Here is a 19,908-nt window from a genome sequence, read left to right on the forward strand (position 1 = left end):
CCAGGTGATTAGAAACTAATTAGAAGCTAAGTGGTGCTATAAAACTCTGTACTACGCTACATATAGCGTATATATTTGGGGAGGTCCCGGATGACTGGAGGCTTGCCAATGTGACGCCCATCCACAAGAAGGGCCGGAAGGAGGATCCGGGGAACTACAGGCCTGTCAGCCTGACCTCGGTGCCAGGGAAGATTATGGAGCGGTTCATCTTGAGGGCGCTCACAAGGCATGAGCGGAACAACCAGGGGATCAGGCCCAGCCAGCACGGGTGCGTGAGAGGCAGGTCCTGCTTGACCAACCTGATCTCCTTCTATGACCAGGTGACCCGCCTAGTGGATGAGGGAAAGGCTGTGGATGTGGTCTACCTGGACTTCAGTAAGGCCTTTGACGCTGTCTCCCACAGCATTCTCCTAGAGAAGCTGGCAGCTCACGGCTTAGACAGGTGTACTCTGCGCTGGGTCAAAAACTGGCTGGACGGCCGGGCCCAGAGAGTTGTGGTGAATGGAGTTACATCCAGTTGGCGGCCGGTCACGAGCGGTGTTCCCCAGGGCTCAGTTTTGGGGCCGGTCTTGCTCAATATCTTTATCAATGATCTGGATGAGGGGATCGAGTGCACCCTCAGTAAGTTTGCAGATGACACCAAGTTGGGCGGGAGTGTTGATCTGCTCGAGGGTAGGAAGGCTCTGCAGAGGGACCTGGACAGGCTGGGTCGATGGGCCGAGGCCAACTGTATGAGATTCAACAAGGCCAAGTGCCGGGTCCTGCACTTGGGTCACAACAACCCCATGCAGCGCTACAGGCTTGGGGAAGAGTGGCTGGAAAGCTGCCTGGCGGAAAAGGACCTGGGGGTGTTGGTCGACAGCCGGCTGAACATGAGCCGGCAGTGTGCCCAGGCGGCCAAGAAGGCCAATGGCATCCTGGCCTGTATCAGAAATAGTGTGGCCAGCAGGAGTAGGGGAGTGATCGTGCCCCTGTACTCGGCTCTGGTGAGGCCGCACCTCGAATACTGTGTTCAGTTTTGGGCCCCTCACGACAAGAAGGACATTGAGGTGCTGGAGCGTGTCCAGAGAAGGCCAACGAGGCTGGTGAGGGGTCTGGAGAACAAGTCTTATGAGGAGCGGCTGAGGGAACTGGGACTGTTTAGCCTGGAGAAGAGAAGGCTGAGGGGAGACCTCATCGCGCTCTACAACTACCTGAAAGGAGGTTGTAGCGAGGTGGGTGTCGGTCTCTTCTCCCAAGTAAGTAGCGATAGGACGAGAGGAAATGGCCTCAAGTTGCGCCAGGGGAGGTTTAGATCGGACGTGAGGAAAAATTTCTTTACTGAAAGAGTGGTTAAACATTGGAACAGGCTGCCCAGGGAAGTGGTTGAGTCCCCATCCCTGGAAGTATTTAAAAGACGTGTAGATGAGGCGCTTAGGGACATGGTTTAGTGGGCATGGTGGTGTTGGGTTGACGGTTGGACTCGATGATCTTAGAGGTCTCTTCCAACCTTAATGATTCTATGATTCTATATAAAATTGTGCTACACTGATTCTGTTTATAGAAATCCTGTGCTATTCTGATTATAAATTCTATGCTATACTAATCATAAAATCCTATTAAGAAAAATAAAGCTTTAATTGTAACTACAACTTAGTGCCATCATCATTCTGCCAAGGATCCCTAAAAGAACCTGTCTGTCCCCTTGGTGTCAGGTGACACCATGAGATCTAGATACATTTATAGATGTCTACTGTAGTGTATCACTTGCTAGTTATGGTATTAAATCTCTGCAAGAAAAAAAATTCATGCTAATCAATATAGTAACTTTCAAGTTCAACAGAAGGAATGATATATATTCTGGATAAAATTAAGATTAAAAACCAGAAATTAAGATTAAAATACCAGAAATGCTAGAGCAGTTTAAAAGGTAGAGTTAGAAGACTTTTGCATTAAAATTTACTGTAAATCTATTTGTTAGTTAAGAGCTCTGACATACTAAGTTCCTGTTTCATTAACATTTTCTAAAGCTCTAAGCACTTAAGCTCATGCAGTCACATAAAAGTAAAGTTACCTTTTCTGTGGCAGACTAATGCTTCGACACTGGCATGAAGTTTCCTAAGTTGCTGATCCAGATTCTCAAATTGCTGCTGTTTTGCTTCAAACCACTGACAAAAGAGGAAAGAGTCTAGCATTATAATTTAGATTACCAACAGCATTTCTTGTTTTAAAGAGGCAAATTATCCATTTATTGCTAGGATGGTCAACTGATACAGCTAAGAATCCAAGCCAATAAGCAAATTACTATCTCATTTTCTACTTCTACAGCTTTAAAATGCAATTGTTGAGCCTCATTAATTCGATTCATTATTCAAGTAAAAAAAAAATCAGCTCTTACTGCATCTGATTCATTCATCTTGATTGTCATTTTGTTGACAGCGTCAGCAGCTTTGTTTACCATCCTCAATATTCCTGCTCCACTCAGAGCCTGGGTGTTAACCGCTCTCGGCAGCTGGAAATGAATGACAAATAAGGGCAAACAGACTGGTTAAAAGGCTGAAGGATAGACTATTTTCTTTACTCCTATGTGTTACAATATAGTGGAATTTAATTTCTCAGTTTTGCTCTTTTTACATTCTCAGAGGAAAACTTAACAATATAGACCATTTACTTTTCTTCTACGCCTTTACATTTAAATGGAACAAACAACCTACTTGTCAGAAGTTATGAACTAGCCAAAGGTTCTAACTAGCCACCTGTATACTACAGAGAACAAACTGCCACTACAGAAACAGAAAAGCTTAGATTTACAATAAGATACAGAAATTCTGTAAAACACTTCATTATAATGCAAGATTCACACTGTATACAGATCATAAAAAGTTGATGTCTTTTTGCTTTTAAATATAGGCCAGGTTTCAAAACCTACCTCATGAGTATTGCGAGAACTGTGCATTTGTGAGGTACTTAGAAAACCACAGGAGTAAGTTAACAAACTTTAAACTGATATTATTCTTTGTTAACATTAGTCTAAATATGCTGTACAAAGTGGCCCCGATGTCAGGCCATTTACCCTTCGTATCTGATACTTTGTGTCAGCAGCATTGACACTTTAAGTTATCTATCAATGATGCTTTTGTCAGTATTGTGGCCTCTGTGACTTATTAGCATAGCTAAGATATTGACATTGACCAAAAGACAATCCACTATTACAGCAAATCCACTATGCACATTTATAGACTTATGTTTTTGGAGACATAACAGAAAATCTGTTCTGCAATATATTTCATTTTGTGAAAGGTGCCAGATGGATAGCACTGGTGACTGAAGTCCTCTATCCACAAAACATCTAGCAAGGCCAGCAGCACTGCATGCCTGTTCACATTATCATGCCAATAAATCTCAAGCTTGACTCCTAGAGGCAAGAACTGTTTCCAAGCCAGTTTAATTCATGATCTTAATTAACCCTCAGTAGCACTGATTATGGATTTTCACTCTGTGTATGATGAGCTTCACTCAGAACCGGACAGACCAACTCACTTGGCAGAAGTCATTGAACAGCAGATAGCTTTTGGTCACTACCAACCTAAGATTTATCAGAGACAGAGGCAATAGACTTTGTACACGATTACCTAAGTAACCTTTTGTCACTCTGTCCCATGATGGGTACAATCCAATTTGATTTCATATGAATTTAGGAGATTAGGTCTCAATACAAAGAGTACATTACTTTGTACATTACCATATCTGGAAACAAATAAGGAACTTAAAAGAATGTAAATACCTCAGAACGTTCCAAGAACTGCCTTAAATCTGGATCCTGCAACAAGGTAGGGTGTTTTACTGTTCTTTGTAGATACCTATGATTTTAAAAAGTTAAAATATTAGATAACAAAACAGATTTCATGTGCCTGACAGCATTGGAAAGTGTCCTTTAGCTAAAGAATGGGTACAATGCAGGCAGCATGCAACCTCTCTTGGAGGACGATGGCTGAAATATAAATATGGGGAGGCCTGGCAGATCGATTATATCACACTCCCACAAACCCGCCAAGGCAAGCGCCACGTGCTTACAATGGTGGAGGCAACCACCGGATGGCTGGAAACATATCCCGTGCCCCATGCCACTGCCCGGAACACTCTCCTGGGCCTTGAAAAGCAAGTCCTATGGCGACATGGCACCCCAGAAAGAATTGAGTCAGACAACGGGACTCATTTCCGAAACAACCTCATAGACACCTGGGCCAAAGAGCACGGCATTGAGTGGGTATATCACATCCCCTGTCATGCACCAGCCTCTGGGAAAATCGAACGATACAATGGACTGTTAAAGACTACGCTGAGAGCAATGGGTGGCAGGACATTTAAACATTGGGATACGCATTTAGCAAAGGCCACCTGGTTAGTCAACACTCGGGGATCTGCCAATCGAGCAGGCCCTGCCCAGTCAGAACTTTTACGTGCTGTAGATGGGAATAAAGTCCCTGTAGTGCCCATAAAAAATATGCTGGGGAAGACAGTCTGGGTTATTCCTGCCTCGGGCAAAGGCAAACCCATCCGTGGGATTGCTTTTGCTCAAGGACCTGGGTGCACTTGGTGGGTGATGCGGGAGGATGGGGAAGTCCGATGTGTACCTCAAGGGGATTTGATTTTGGGTGAGAATAGCCAATGATCTGAATTTTGTGATGTTAAGTGCTACATAATATTATATGCCATACTAATGGTATTACAATAAGAATCACCCAGACTAATGAAGAATAACTTCAGTGAAACCAAGCAAAGCACAGTGATGATGGTACCAGAACTGACTTCAACATGAAACAATCCAACACCACATACCATCTCCATTTTTCCTGCCCTGAAAGATTATTATGACAGATGGAGCCCAAAGTCATGGACTAAATGAACTCACCTAACATTTTAGAGGGATGGCCCACAGACTAAGGGAATGATATCTGTGTGTGTGTATATATATATATTAAAAGAAACCCAGGAAAAGGGGTGGTGATTGATGGAAATGTACTGGAAAATATGAGACTTGAGCATGACGCAGATGGTATAGAATAAGGGGTGGATATTGTCCTGGTTTCGGCAGGGATAGAGTTAATTTCCTTTCTAGTAGCTGGTACAGTGTTTTGGATTTAGGATGAGAACAAAGTTGATGACGCACCGATGTTTTAGTTGTTGCTACGTAATGCTTACACTAGCCAAGGACTTTTCAGCTTCCCATGTTCTACCGACTGAGAAGGCTGGAGGTGCACAAGAAGCTGGGAGGGGCCACAGCCAAACTGGCCAAAGGGACATTCCATACCATGTGACGTCATGCTCAGTACGTAAACTGGGGAAAGCTGGCCGGGGGGGCCGCTGCTCGGGGACTGGCTGGGCATCGGTCAGCAGGTGGTGAGCAATTGCACTATGCATCACTTGCTTTGTGTATTATTATTATATTATTATTATTGTTATTATTATTTTAATTTAATTATTAAACTGTTTTTATCTCAACCCACGAGTTTTTCTCACTTCTACTCTTCCAATTCTCTCCCCCATCCCACCAGGGGGCGGGGGGGAGGAGTGAGCGAGCGGCTGTGTGGTGCTCAGTTGCCGACTGAGGTTAAACCACAACAATTATCTAATGGGGTTTGAACACTTGTAAAGTCACCTCTAAAGACATGTTGCTGGCAGTGGTTTCTAACCTAGTTTGTTTACATCAAAGTTCTTAAGGTGTCATAATTTGCCATAAAACTATGTTGCACAGTATTAAAATAACATACTTAATATTTTTAACACCTCAGTGAAGGCTTCCTGCTCTAACAACAACCAATTTAAGCCAGAAAATAGATGGGCTTGTTTAAACACATTCTCATACAATGCAGTGAACAGGCTTTTTGTTACAGCTAATTCTGGCTGGCTTGTTTTAGAATTAAAGGAAGTCTTGGAGAAGTGAGCTGATCTTGTTCTGGGTATGAACTATTTATTCACTGGCTAGACAGCCTTCAACCTATATTAGTTCTACAGGCCTCATCCACCCAGAAGTTAAATTAGTGCAACTCCTTCCTTTTGCAATTTTTTGCATTTCTGCTTGGATCTAAAAACTATTGATTGTACAAATATGAGTTGAAGAGGGAAATTTCTACAGTGCTCATTCACTAAAAGCTGCTGCAAGTTTGTCATAACTGATTTTAATATTATGTATTAACGGAAAGTGTCTGATATTTACAAGAATGCTTTACAGAAACTTAATACCTCAAAAGATCATAGGAGCATGAGAAAGTATGCAATATTGCCAATTAAGATATACTAACAGAACACCATTAACAGTATTTGTACTTTTTGCAAAGCTTTAGTTTTCTCAAGCCTCAGCTGTAAAGTACCAGAACTGCCCCATTACAGTCACAAATTGCTTGGAAACTGTCCTAGAGAGTTATATAGACTGGGACTTAACTGAAAGTTTGAGTACATTGATATTGTAAACACAATGTATTTTCTCCATCCTCCATTAGATATGGCCACCAGATCCTTATTTTTCTTCCTAAAGAAGCTAAGAGTTGCAGTGAAACTATTTCATACATTAGATTGCTCAACTTTTCCTTGCTTGTTCTAACAGTCAATAGCAAGTACAAGTTAAAGTTGATGCAGCAAAGAGCTTTTTCTTTAGAACTTTGCTGCTAGAGAATAGCACTTACTCCAAGGGAGATAACTAACATTTTCACTGGAGACAACTAGAGGTATGCTTGAAGACACCTGTCAGACTTGTAGTACTTAAGCTCACTATTCTAAGGCATAAACTTCAGTGAACTCAATAAAAACGGCACATTGCTTTCCTGCCCACTTTCCCCATAGCTCTGGGCAATCTAGAAAGAGCAATCTAGAACAGATTTCTTTGGTCTTTCTGGGGCACATTAATATGTTTTCCTTGGCTTTAGGAAACAGCAACATAACCACTGCCTCTAAATACCTTTTGAACACCTCAGTAGGTAGGTGATTTTTTGGTTCTGAATGAAAAAGCTAGCTAAAATTGGCTTAGGAACATGATGAAAAAGTTGCTCGTTACCAGATAAGACTTTCATGGTCTTTCTGAAAAAAGAAATGGAATATACTGTGAAGCCTTCCCAACACTGTCAAAAGTACTGAGGGGTCCCTTCCCCAGTATGGAAAGAGTGCTTAACATTCACTGAAAGTGGTATACTAATGGTATACTTCTTTAACAAATAAATGAAAAAGCAACACTTAAAGCATGCACATAAATTTGTGAATTAAACTTTTCCTAATCCGAGTTCTGTTGTTCAAGTGACCAACCAAGGAGGAAACCAGTCATCTCTATCACAGACAGAGATCTAAAGTTGTCTGGAAGCTGGAAGTGGTTGTTCAGTTGTCTAAGTCTAATTACTCCAATCCCAGCTGTTATTCCAAGTCTTCATATCTCATAACACCACTCTTTCAGCTTCTTGTATAGCCAGGATGTGTTTCAGAGTTCTGCTCCAAGTGACAGAACTACTTCAGTAACTTCAGGGTGCAATTTTAAGTAGCAAACGTTAAGCTGTATACCAATCTTTAGTGACGGACAGCTGTAAGACAGGACAACCTATCAGTATTTTGAGGGTCAACATCAGTTCAGATGTTCTTCTATTAGTTAAGAAATGGAAGGATGGTAGCAACAAGATTCTGAAGAGGTATTTTTCCAATTAAGAATGTTTCTGGAACTCCAAAAGCTCAAGAGCTTCATATATTATCTGTTAGATATGCTCTGTGACATACAATCAAAAACCTTTGATTTCTATTAATTTTCTAGTTTAACTGAAACTGTTAAATGGTGTATTGTTTTCATATGATGTAATAATCATATAGAATCACATCACAGCAATGGGCATATTATAAAATCATACCAAAATTAAGTCTGTATACTTGACTCAGCTGTATGTGACCATAAGTTATAGAAGTTTTACTAGTTGCTTTCTAAAGGCTTTACCAGCCATGTCAACAGGAAGGGATGATGCAGCACATCAGTGACAGTACCCTTTGTGACAGGTGCACTCCTCCTGTTTGAACTAACTGAACTTTGGACCGGGCAGATGCTCAACAAGTAGGCCTAACCAAAGTTAATCCTATTGTGCAAGGCTATCAGCGAGAACCCAGCACCAAAACCACAAAAATGGTTTGGCTGGAGACTAGGCTGATAAGCGGCAGAAACTGCATGAACACAGCAGAAAACCTGACTACAAGCCAACCACTTTACACTATAAATATCTGCAGCCATCAGGGTCCGTTGAGCTCTCCCTCCATAGCAGGTGATCTCACTGCATGGCAGTGATCTCCCCTTGAGTAGGGATGCCTCTCAAGGTTACCCCTCGAGGCTGAGAGATCCCTTACCTGACACCAGGCATCGATGGGTTAGTAAGTGACATTTTTTTGCATGCATGCAACATTTAGATACGTATAGTAAGCTTACGCGATGATCTTTGTAACCCATACTAACTTTAAGTGAAGTAAATAGTAGAGTATTGACCGCCAATCCATCTGTACTTATTAAATATTTTAGAAACCTAAATTTACTGATTAGAACTCAATAAACTAACTACTAGATCAGATCTGTCTGAGTGATCTCTGACTCTTCTCCTGCGACAAAATTGGCACAGTCGGCAGGATGGCGGGTTCGATTACTGACTACTTACGGAGGCACGGAGATTGGGCATGCGAAAATTGCGATAATTGGAGTAAGACAGAGGAACAGTTAAACCTCACGAGAGGGAAACTGAAAAATGGTAAAGAAAAGGGAATAATATGCAAGATGTTGGGAATGTGTTTGGAAGCAGCATGTCAGTATAAGAAATGCAAAGAAAAGGAAATGAGAATGTTACAAGATGAGGTTGAACAAAGAAAGCAAAAAGAAACGCTGTTATCTCTGCGAATAGAACAATTGCTGAAACAACTGGGAGAGGAAAAGGAAAAGCGAAAAAGAGTAGAGGACAAACTAGAAATAATGATAACCTGGGCCCCCAATCCCCCAGACCCTGTAAAGATCTGTAAGTCAATTGTGTCTCCGGAAGATTGGGATGGAGATATATGGGGTGACCCTGACCAGGAATTTAGCGATGACAGTAGTGAAGAGAGTGAGTTGGATGAATCGCAGTTTAAGGTGGCCCCTATTATTAAAACTGAAGCATCCGTAGGGCCCCAGCGGGGTAACCAAAGGAATACGCTGAGAACCATTCCATGGGACCCCCTTCAATTAGCTAATTTGCAGGAAAAATATGGGAAGAAGCCTGGCGAAAGCGAAACTGAATATTTATGGCGAGTTTCGCTGACAGGGGGAGATCGTATTATGTTAAATCAAGATGAAGCAGACAGCTTTTGGGGACCGGGGTATTTTTAACAGGGGGACCAGACCCTAACAATGAACCGCATTCTATCACGTGCTGAATAGCTTATTGGGCAGGGGGGCATAGACCCTCGGGATAGGAGGGAGCCCACTGCTATACCAATAAGATCATTAAGCTAACTTTCTACTGCTGTTTCAAAAGCAGCCTGCCTTCAGGCTATGAAAAACAGGGGTGCATATGGTAATTACCCTATCTCTGCCCCTGTAGACCCCCAATCTCATAAACGCCCTGATGAAAGCTTATCAATGGGATAACACAGATGGCCCTCACATTTATGTCCTAGTCAGCCCCCAAAGACAGCTAGTAAAATTTTTAATTGACACAGGAACTAAAATTTCAATAATCTCAAATTTGGATGCCCAAAGAATTAACGTTAAGCCCAGCCAACAAAGGGTTAACATAACAGGATTTACCGGCAAAAGTAAGATATGCCCTGTAGCTAAAGTAAACTTGTTATTGCCAGGAGAGAAAAGGATATCAAGGCACCAATTAGCAGTAGTTCCAGGGAAAGAAAACATTTTAGGCTTTGAAATATTACAAGGACAAGTCTAGAAATTGTTGGACGGTAGTGTTTGGTCGCTTGGCCGCCCGGAGTGTCCTTGGTTAGCTGAGCGAAAATTAGCAGCTACCAGTGGGCATCAGTTAACTGGGATAGCTTGCTTGCTGTGAGCTGCACCCACGCTGCCTGATTCAAAAATAACTAATGTCCCTCAGTATTCTATCTCCACCGCTGCTTGGACGGGTATTGCGGAGGTCATAGCTGATTTAGAAAAAAGACACATTATTTCCCGAACACACTCCCCATACAACTCCCCAGTATGGCCAGTTAAAAAAAAAACAGACAGGAGGTGGCGGCTAATCACAGACTATAGAAAGTTAAATGCAAACACCACTCCTCTTACAGCCGCCATCCCAAACATTGCTACATTAACCGCCGCCCTTCAGGCTGCTGCTCACCCCTGGATGGCAGTACTAGATGTAAAAGATATGTTCTTTATGGTGCCGCTACAGGAGGAAGATAAAGAAAGATTTGCTTTTACCTGGGATAGGATACAATTTACTTTTAATAGACTTCCTCAGGGCTATAAACATTCACCCGCTATAGCTCACGCAACGCTGGCTGAATTGTTGGACAAGCTGCTGCCGCCGTTTGGCAAGCACTGTACAAAACAAAAGACAGCAGTGTAGCTAAACATCATATTAGTGCTAGGTGGATACACCCTAGCCACTCACTAGAAGGGGTAACCAGTCCGGAGTCTCCCCGCCGAGACTTGTGTTATTTCCCTTTCCAGGAACAGTACCAGGGACAATACCAAAACACCTCCCCTGGAGATTGGGTCAACCACTGGAAGAATACTCATCCTTCGCACAGGAGTAATCATCTCCAACATGAACCAGATCCGATTTATACATCGACAAGCCCGACGCACGGGGTGGAAGCTCCCAATTCTTTTATTTGTACTAATCAATATGGTAACTGCAGTACATTCTGAATCATACATGTTTAAGATTGTTGGAAATACAGGAATATTGGGAAATCTGACACAAAACTTAACAATAACAATCATTAGCCAACAAAACAGTAAGGAGCAAAAATCTGAAAAGGTAGACGGGAACTATCACTTTATTACCCCACAAGGCAGAACCATCTTTATTAGATGCGGTGTGTTAAACTACACAAATGGAAACACCCTTTTAACTATTAAAATGGTGAATCGGATAGAAACAAAAGATAGAACAATCTGTCCACAATGCATCCTACTACCTCTGAGACCCCCGATAAGACTGTTGAAACCTTATCCCCACAGATTTCTGAAATTGGACCCTATGCTATTAAATATACAGGCCAGCAACAAGTGCTATTTAATCCATCATGGTCCCTCAAGCGAGTGGAACTATCTCTGCAATTAAAACTACCTGCTCACCATTCCTAAATACATCCTATACAGGGTGGTTAGCATGGTTGCACGGGCAAACCCTCACCTCTCCAAAATGAGCAAGGAGAGATGTGACTGGCGTCCTGGGAAAAGGATTAGGAGTATTAAACAACATAGACGCTGAAGTTTTAGCAAACAAATTAAGCTCGGCAACAAGTGATTTGTATAAACTAGAACATCCATTAAGATCATCTTTGCTGGCACTGGGAACTAGTCAATGGCTCTTATCTGATATATTGCCTAAATGGGAAAGAATTAATGAGAAGGATCACCAACTAATTGTAGACGCACTTGGCGTCACCCAGAATAATGTTTCTCTAGCTCTTAGCTGTATCCAAGCTCAGTTATGGGTGCAATCTACTATAGCGGCAATTATAAGGGAAGGAGATGAGGGCACCTTGCCCACTGAGATTTGAAAGGTAATTTGGGATAATGTGACTCAATTCGAAAAGGATTTCCAATCTTGGTAGTAGCTAGTCAACTTCACTTATGACCCTACCGACAGTAAAGCCACAGCTTTTGTTTTTATAAATATACAATGCTTTGGTATCCACCATATACCCAATTATTGAACTGGGATTAAATCACCACGGAACTGTCCTCTATCCGTTAGAACACAGAGTATGGATGGGCCCAACAAAATGGGAACAAATGGCAACCTGTTGATGTTGACACGTGTTGTACGGAAACAACAAGGATTTATTTGTGAAAGTAATACCATTAAGGCCCAAGACGTCTGTCTTGACACTGAACAAAATGTTTGTTATTTTGAAATACATCCCGATGAAACCCCTGAAACTGTACTTGTATATGTTGGATGTGTTTGTATGAGAACCCTTTGTGATTTTCTATTTATAGACAACACCACTGTAGATATACACAATCACTCAAATATCTGTATTTGCAATTTTACTGAAATTATGGGATGCGACTAACTATTCAGTTCCTGTCACAACCCACCAACTGTTACAATCTAACTATACATTGTATCAAGATTTATTACCTACCCCCATTGGAATGAATCTCGCATTGGTAAGAAAACTGTTGCAACATGATGACCTGTGTCAATTGCTAAAACGAGTTCGAAACAACGGACAAAGAACCCTAATTACCGTCCATCATGACACAGAGGAGATACACCGCGTCCTAGAAAGAGTGAAGAAAGATGGAGAACATCACTGGTGGGAAACTCCCCTTGGATGGTCACCAACAGCAATTGGAGCTTTGAATTTGATGATACACCCAATTGTAGTCTTGTTAATCTCTGTAGTTTTGCATTTATTGTTAACCCTTGGTTTATATATCAAATTATGGCGCTTATCTCAACATATAATAGCTATGAGTGAACATGTAATTATTAAAAAAATCAGCAAATCTGATATATTAACTTATTTACCAGCCTATCGAGAAGGTGATGTCTTTACCGCCCTATATTCATGGCACAGAAGCAAGAGGTGACCATACCACCACTCTGGGAAGTAAAGTGGATTGACTGTAGTCACGGGGTGAAGAGTGTGATGGGTACACTCCTCCTGTTTGAACTAACTGAACTTTGGACCGGGCAGGTGCTCAACAAGTAGGCCTAACCAAAGTTAATCCTATTGTGCAAGGCTATCAGCGAGAACCCAGCACCAAAACCTAAATTTACTGATTAGAACTCAATAAACTAACTACTAGATCAGATCTGTCTGAGTGATCTCTGACTTCTCCTGCAACACCCTTCCATAGCAAAGGTATTTGAACAATACTAGTTGTATGCCAGTGCTGGGTGACAGAGATCTGCTCTCTCTTACATCAAAATACAGCTAGTCACGCTAATGCATTATAAGTCATCAGAAGGCAGTTATAGTTTCAACTGACTAAAGGTTTCTTTCATCCTTCCCCCTGCCCAACAGTCAATTTCATATGAAATAGTTGCACTGAAGTGATTTAATGCCTTAAAATCACAATGTGTAAGTAAGCTGAAGAAGAAAGTTTTGCTTACTGGATCTCTGCAACCTCAATTTTAAGAAGTGACCTGTTTGAAGAGAGGTTACTGTAATTCTCCCTATGAATAAGTCTACATTTCCTATTATTAATGGGAATTATTCCATTTCTACACAAAAATTGGGCAGCTGCATACAGACTCCAGAATCCACCTAAGCACAGATGGTCCAGATGTCAGTTACAGAGCCCATGTAATATATTAAAATTCATTTTGATGTTTAGTTAGATACATACATTACCTTTCTAATGCTGCTCTTCTTTTTTCTACGAATTCAGCAGATGAAGAATCTTCCTTGCCTACTTTAACCTTGGTCATGCCTTTGAAGAAAATTGCATCATAGTGATTTTACATTATCATAAAGAAATCATTAACGTAACTGATATGATTAGAAGATTAAGCTCAGCTAAGTTTAAGCCAAATTACAATGAAAAGCACCACAGAAGAATACAAAGAACACAAATACCGCATGCTGCACACGTTTGTGGGAAAGAGATCCATGAAATATGCAATTTCCTGTAATACATCTATTGTGATTAAAGTTATTAAAAAACTAGTTGAATTTGCATTTATGAAGACAATTTAAATAAAGGACACAGTCTTACTGGTCACTTGTGTTCAGAAGAAAACAATTACTCTAATAAAGTAGAACAAGAAATTAAATCTTAGTTTATAAGTCTATTGATTGGTATGCACATAACTAATATTTTTATTCTAGTATTTTCTAATTTCTAAAAATAAGTGTGTGGGATTTTTTTGTTTTGGGTTGTTTTTTAGGGTTTCTTTTTAATTAATGCATTGGGTATAAATGGAAAGGGGTGGGGGAGGGGGGGCAGGCCCTGCAAGGGTGATCTCTGTGGGAGGAGGTCAGAGGCTACCCTATGCCGGTCACAGCTGGTTCCAGCCGGCTTAACAATGGACCCACCACAGGCCAAAGCTGAGCCAGAGAAGTTTGTGGTGCCTCTATGAAAACATATTTAAGAAAGGGCGGTAAATATCAAGGGAAAAAAGAAACAAGGCCAGAGCAGTAGGGGGAATGCCACGCCAGAGCAGGTACGCCCCTGAAGGGACTGCAGCCTGTGGAGGAACCCATGCCGGAGCAGAGGAAACGAGTAAAAGGAAAGAGCAGCGGAAGATAAGAGTAAGGAACAAGGAGTGGCAGAAAGAAACCACTATGTCCTGACCCCAACCTCCTGCACCACCTGTGGCCTCACTGTGAAGGGACTGAGTGTAAGATGCGCCAATAACCAGGGGAGTAGAGACTATGAAGGGGGGACGAGAGGTGTCTGGACTGAAGTTGAGCCTGGGAAAGGGGGAAGAAAAGTGTTTTCCTTAAGTGTTTGTTTGTCTTCTTTTTTTCCCCAATACCCAAATCAGTAATTAAATGTTTTAAGTTAAGTTAAATTCCTCAAGTCGAGTCTGTTTTGCCCACAACAGCCAAAAGGCGTCCATACAGGAAAATTACTGCTCCAGTTTCTATTGGGCAGAGTAGAAGGGCTGATCTTATTTCTGACCCTGATGAAGGGACTTCTGGTTTGCAGTTACAAAAATCAAATAATGAATACTCCGACCAGGAATAAATGGGCCCTGCCTCCGGCCAGGCGGAGGAAAGCTACTGGACTGTGTAGGTTCAATGGCCTGGCACATCAGACCCAAAGGAGTATAAGGCTATGGTTGACACCAGTGCACAGTGTACCTTAATGCCATCAGGTTACAAAGGGGCACAACCCATCTGTATTTCTGGAGTGACAGGGGGATCCAAACAGCTGTCTGTGTTGGAGGCTGCGGTAAGCCTAACTGTGAATGAGTGGCAAAAACATCCTATTGCAACTGGCCAGGAGGGTACATGCATCCTTGGCATAGACTACCTCAGGAGAGGGTACTTCAAGGTAGGCTTTTGGTATAGCTGCCTTGAGTACGGAGAAGATTAAACAGCTATCTACCCTGCCTGGCCTCTCAGAAGATCCCTCCATTGCGGGCTTGCTATATGATGACAGTGTTTTATGATGCTGTATGTCACCACTGCTATGGCTGCTTGTCCTGGTTTCAGCAGGGATAGAGTTAATTTCCTTCCTAGTAGCTGGTACAGTGCTGTGTTTTTGGATTTAGGATGAGAACAATGTTGATAACACACCAATGTTTTAGTTGTTGCTAAGTAGCGCTTACACTAGTCAAGGACTTTTCAGCTTCCCATGCTCTACCGACTGAGAAGGCTGGGGGTGCACAAGCAGCTGGGAGGGGGCACAGCCAGGACAGCTGACCCAAACTGGCCAAAGGGACATTCCATACCATGTGACGTCATGCTCAGTACGTAAACTGGGGAAAGCTGGCCGGGGGGGCCGCTGCTCAGGGACTGGCTGGGCATCGGTCGGCGGGTGGTGAGCAACTGCATTGTGCATCACCTGCTTTGTATATTATTATTATTATTACTGTTATTATCATTTTATTTCAATTATTAAACTGTTTTTATCTCAACCCACGAGTTTTTCTCACTTCTACTCTTCCAATTCTCTCCCCCATCCCACTGGGTTGGGGGTGGGAGTGAGCGAGCAGCTGTGTGGTACTCAGTTGCCGACTGAGGTTAAACCACGACACTGCTGTCTTTCAAAGGTATTACAGCAGGAGTCACATGAACCAATGAAGAATGAACGTCATGAGGAACCAGGCAAGTGAAGCGGTGACGCAACCTGAGCTGGATTCGTTAGACAACAATTCAACACAACACACCATCCCTCCTGTCCTGAGTGATGACCATAACAGATGGAGCCCAAAATCATGGAGTAAATGAACTTAACAGACATTTTTATGGGCATTTTATGGACATTTTAGAGGGATGGCCCATAGACTAGGGGAATGATATCTGTGTATATATCAAAGGACGGGAAGGGTGGTGGTAGTTAATGATGGATTAGATAGTGTGGCACCTGAGCATCATGTAAATGGTATGGAATAAGGGGTGGAGATTGTACTGGGTCTGGCTAGGATGGAGTTCATTTTCTTCATAGCAGCTCATATGGTGCTATGTTTTAAATTTGTGATGAAAATATTGTTGATAACACAATGATGTTTTAGTTATTGCTGAACAGTGCTTACACAGCATCAAGGCCTTCTCCATTTCTCACACTGCCCCGCCAGCGAGTAGGCTGGGAGTACACAAGAAGTTGGGAGGGGACACAGCCGGGACAGCTGACCCCAACTGACCAAAGGGATATTCCATACCATATGACATCACTCTCAGCAATAAAAACTGCGGCGGGGGTGGGGTGTGTGTTGCCAGGGCTGCTTTTGCTCAGGGACTGGCTGGGCATTGGTCAGTTGGTCATGAGCAATTTGGGTTTTTTGAATCACTTTTTTATCTTGGTTTTGTTTTTATTTATGTGTTGGGTTTTGTGTGGTTTTTTTCCCCCTTCCTTTTTTCCTTATTAAATTGTCTTTATCATCTCAACCCATGAGTTTTCTCACTCTTACCCTTCCAATTCTCTCGGCAGGGGGAGCGAGTGAGCAGCTGTGTGGTGCTTAGCTGCCTACCAGGGTTAAACCACAACAGTAGGACATTTCATATTAAGACTTCAGACTTAAAAAGTAAAATAAAATAAACATGTGTGTGGTGTAAATGCATGTCATCTACTTCCAGCTGTTTTGCCAGCTCTCTGCTTTAAGATGCTTCATTTTAAATCAGCCTAGAAAACTATATTTTTTCCTCTTCTCTCCAAAATTATAAGCATGTGGACTATACGCTTTTAGATGGGACTAAATACCACCTGTTGTGGTTTAACCTCAGTTGGCAACTGAGTACCACACAGCTGCTCGCTCACTCCTCTGAAACCAGGACACCACCCAAGCACTGAAGGGTAGGCAGTTCAAGTTTAAAGTGGGAGCTTTGTGCTCTTTGGAGAAAGGTCCTACAGAGTCCGTGAGTTTTCCCAACTTATCCGTAGCCAAAGAAAGTCTCTACACTAGGACCTTAAGTCACACCCAGAGCTTGCTTACATAACAGTAAGTCCCACCACTTTACCAAGTTCCATGTATATTTATTTTACAAGCAGAATTGGTATTAAAATATTTCATTTATATTATAGTACTGAAGTCACATGCATACATTCAACCTTACAGAAAGTAGACTTACCTACAATACTTTTTTCTGGAGTGGGAGGCACAATGTAACCAATATGCATGTACTTTGTTGCTAATTTGCTGTGCAAGCCAAGGAAGTCACTGAATCTTCTTTTAACAGAGAATTCATTTTTGTGAAACATGGAAAGGGATGTCTAAAAAAAAAAAAAGTCATTTCAGTTATGACTTACTGATGCATCTACTCAGCTGTGATATAAAGTTATTTGCAAATATATTTGTTGCGCTAGTTACCTTTGTTGTTACTCTGTATGCCATATAAGCATTCATGCCATCCCCTGTAAGAAAATTAAAATACTTATCCTAAGGCAAATTACTTTAATCCCTCCATACACTTTTTTTTCCAAAAATACACATTAAATAGCTTTTTATTTACATACTAAGGACCATCAAAAGATAACTGAATAAGGAATTATGCTAAAATCTCAGAACAGTCTCTAAGGGGTAAGACAGCTTACATATGGCTTACTAGGTTCAAGTAACTTACCAACTTTCTCTGGGTCCGATACACTGATTTCTATATCAAGCAAATCTCCATTTGCTTCCTCTTCAATCTAGAAAAAAAATGTATGCCATATTTAAGAAGTTAATGTGCATTCATACTACGTATGGGTACAAAGATAAGGATATAGGGGAAGGAAGAGTCAGTATGTCTCAATGACTAAAAAGCTCTTCTAGACCCACCATCCAATTTTAAGTGAACATAATTTCACATCTTGGTTTTTAATTTTGAGCCTTCCTGAAAAATTTTTTAGTGTGGCAACCTCTTTTTCAGACTTGTTAGCCTCAGAGTTTTAGTAAACATTTATCTTGAGGAAATACTCATTTTAACTCCTCCAATTTCAGCAGGCACAGAGGTTCAAAAATGCTCTCACTTGCAATGTTTCTATAAGCTTCTAATCAAAAGACAGATATATTCCTCATTATTAATGGTATCTGTAGTTGAAGAGTTGGGGATGGGGAAAGCAACAACTACAGAATTTTCAGATATTTGCCTGAGCTGTGTGATCACAGAATTTCCTAATCTTTCATGCAATATACATAAGTTTGATAGAACAGAAGTAGTTAAGAAACACCATGGCAGAACAGACAGTGTGCCAAGGTTGAAGAGGAAGAAAATCAGAATGTAAAGTCAGCTTAGGGCATCTGGAGAAGCAGCCATCATCGAGTCCCAGGCAAGTCTTGTTTGCCAAACCTCATTCATCAGTGATGTTTTCTAGGAGCATATTCTAGAATGAATGGTATTTGCCAACGTGCAGTCTTTGAATGGAATGCCAAATGTAAATAGCAAATTAAGTGGTAAAACTATGACCAGCCTCAGCTGTTTGTTAGTATGCAGAATAATGCTAACTACTGTTTCCTCCATTTCCTCATTAACAACAGCTTCAGAAATCCAAGTTAAAACCTGTAACATGCCAGTATGAATTAGTACACATCTTGAACATTTCTCCTCCATCTAGCTCAACACTTACTCCCTTCACACACTTGTACAATACCTATCCTGTAGGAATGGAGCATGTTATTCCTCACACTACAGATCTCTCATCACCTAAGCAATGAACACTCATGATATTGAGTCAAATACATATTAAACACAGAATAGTTGTTCTCTTGCATATCATTCTCTACCAAAGAATGATCTTGCGAGTAATTTAGGAACTGCATTACAAAAAAACCAAAACCAACAAATAACAAACACACACCACACACCCCCCCCAACAAGACATTTCCATAGTTGTCAAAATATAACTTAAATTTTTTCTCAGTACCTCTTCTCTGGATCTATCAAAAATCACAGGGGCTGTTACACTTTTCGATTCCATTCTGGGAGCTACTAACGTAGTAGGTGTTACAGGAGTGATTGCGGGAGTAGGTTCTGGTGAAAGTACTGGATCCCTCTCTGGACTGTCCAACGAAACTTCTTCTGTGGCTTCTAGATAAAGATTTTGAGTTCACAAAAAAGTTTTTGTACAATAGAGATAGATGTGCACCACAAAAGATACCAAGCATGCACATTAAAAAGTGATAATACATAAGTTTAATAAGAACATCTATAAATAACATCCATTTGTCTCTCAGATAATTTCTCTAAATATGTCAGTAAAACTAGAGGCGACACCTGAGTTTCTAGTGAATAACAGCTTAAAGTAAAATTAAGTATGCAATTTTTTTTTTTTTATATGCTGCCAGGTAAAGTCTTTTAAAGTAGTCACAAAACTGCTAAATCATTCATTTCTATATGATATATCATGAAAACTAATGACATTTTTTCCATCACAGACCACTTTTTCAGCGCCTATGCCAAATGTAGTTTTTGCACTCTGAACAACAGCTGATTAAGTCATATAGGCTGATAACTCAGCATACCAAGAGAAGTTATATATATACACCCCCTACCAAAAGCCCATAACTCTTAAAATACAAATGGTAGTAGATGAGGTATTCTGACCAGTAAGACTAACTACTTATTTTTACTTTCTTCAGACTGTAGATAGTTCAT

At 41.3% G+C, this 19,908-nt stretch overlaps 1 protein-coding gene across 1 annotated transcript in view; it reads right to left on the reverse strand.

Annotated features, from left to right (window-relative positions):
* Positions 1-19,289, reverse strand: part of LOC143171999 (sorting nexin-2-like) — a 34,683-nt gene extending 15,394 nt beyond the window's left edge. Inside the window, exons 1-8 of the mRNA XM_076361206.1 lie at positions 19,178-19,289; positions 17,896-17,962; positions 17,643-17,686; positions 17,404-17,545; positions 13,519-13,597; positions 3,764-3,839; positions 2,378-2,491; positions 2,054-2,147 (exon numbers count right to left, since the gene is read on the reverse strand). Of these exons, the coding sequence (XP_076217321.1) occupies positions 2,054-2,147; positions 2,378-2,491; positions 3,764-3,839; positions 13,519-13,597; positions 17,404-17,545; positions 17,643-17,686; positions 17,896-17,962; positions 19,178-19,231 (670 nt within the window). The 5' untranslated portion in view covers positions 19,232-19,289. The remainder of the gene's footprint in view (positions 1-2,053; positions 2,148-2,377; positions 2,492-3,763; positions 3,840-13,518; positions 13,598-17,403; positions 17,546-17,642; positions 17,687-17,895; positions 17,963-19,177) is intronic.
* Between the last annotated feature and the right edge of the window lie 619 nt (positions 19,290-19,908).

This window comes from Aptenodytes patagonicus, chromosome W, assembly GCF_965638725.1.
Source record: "Aptenodytes patagonicus chromosome W, bAptPat1.pri.cur, whole genome shotgun sequence".
Classification (NCBI taxonomy): Eukaryota; Metazoa; Chordata; class Aves; order Sphenisciformes; family Spheniscidae; genus Aptenodytes; species Aptenodytes patagonicus.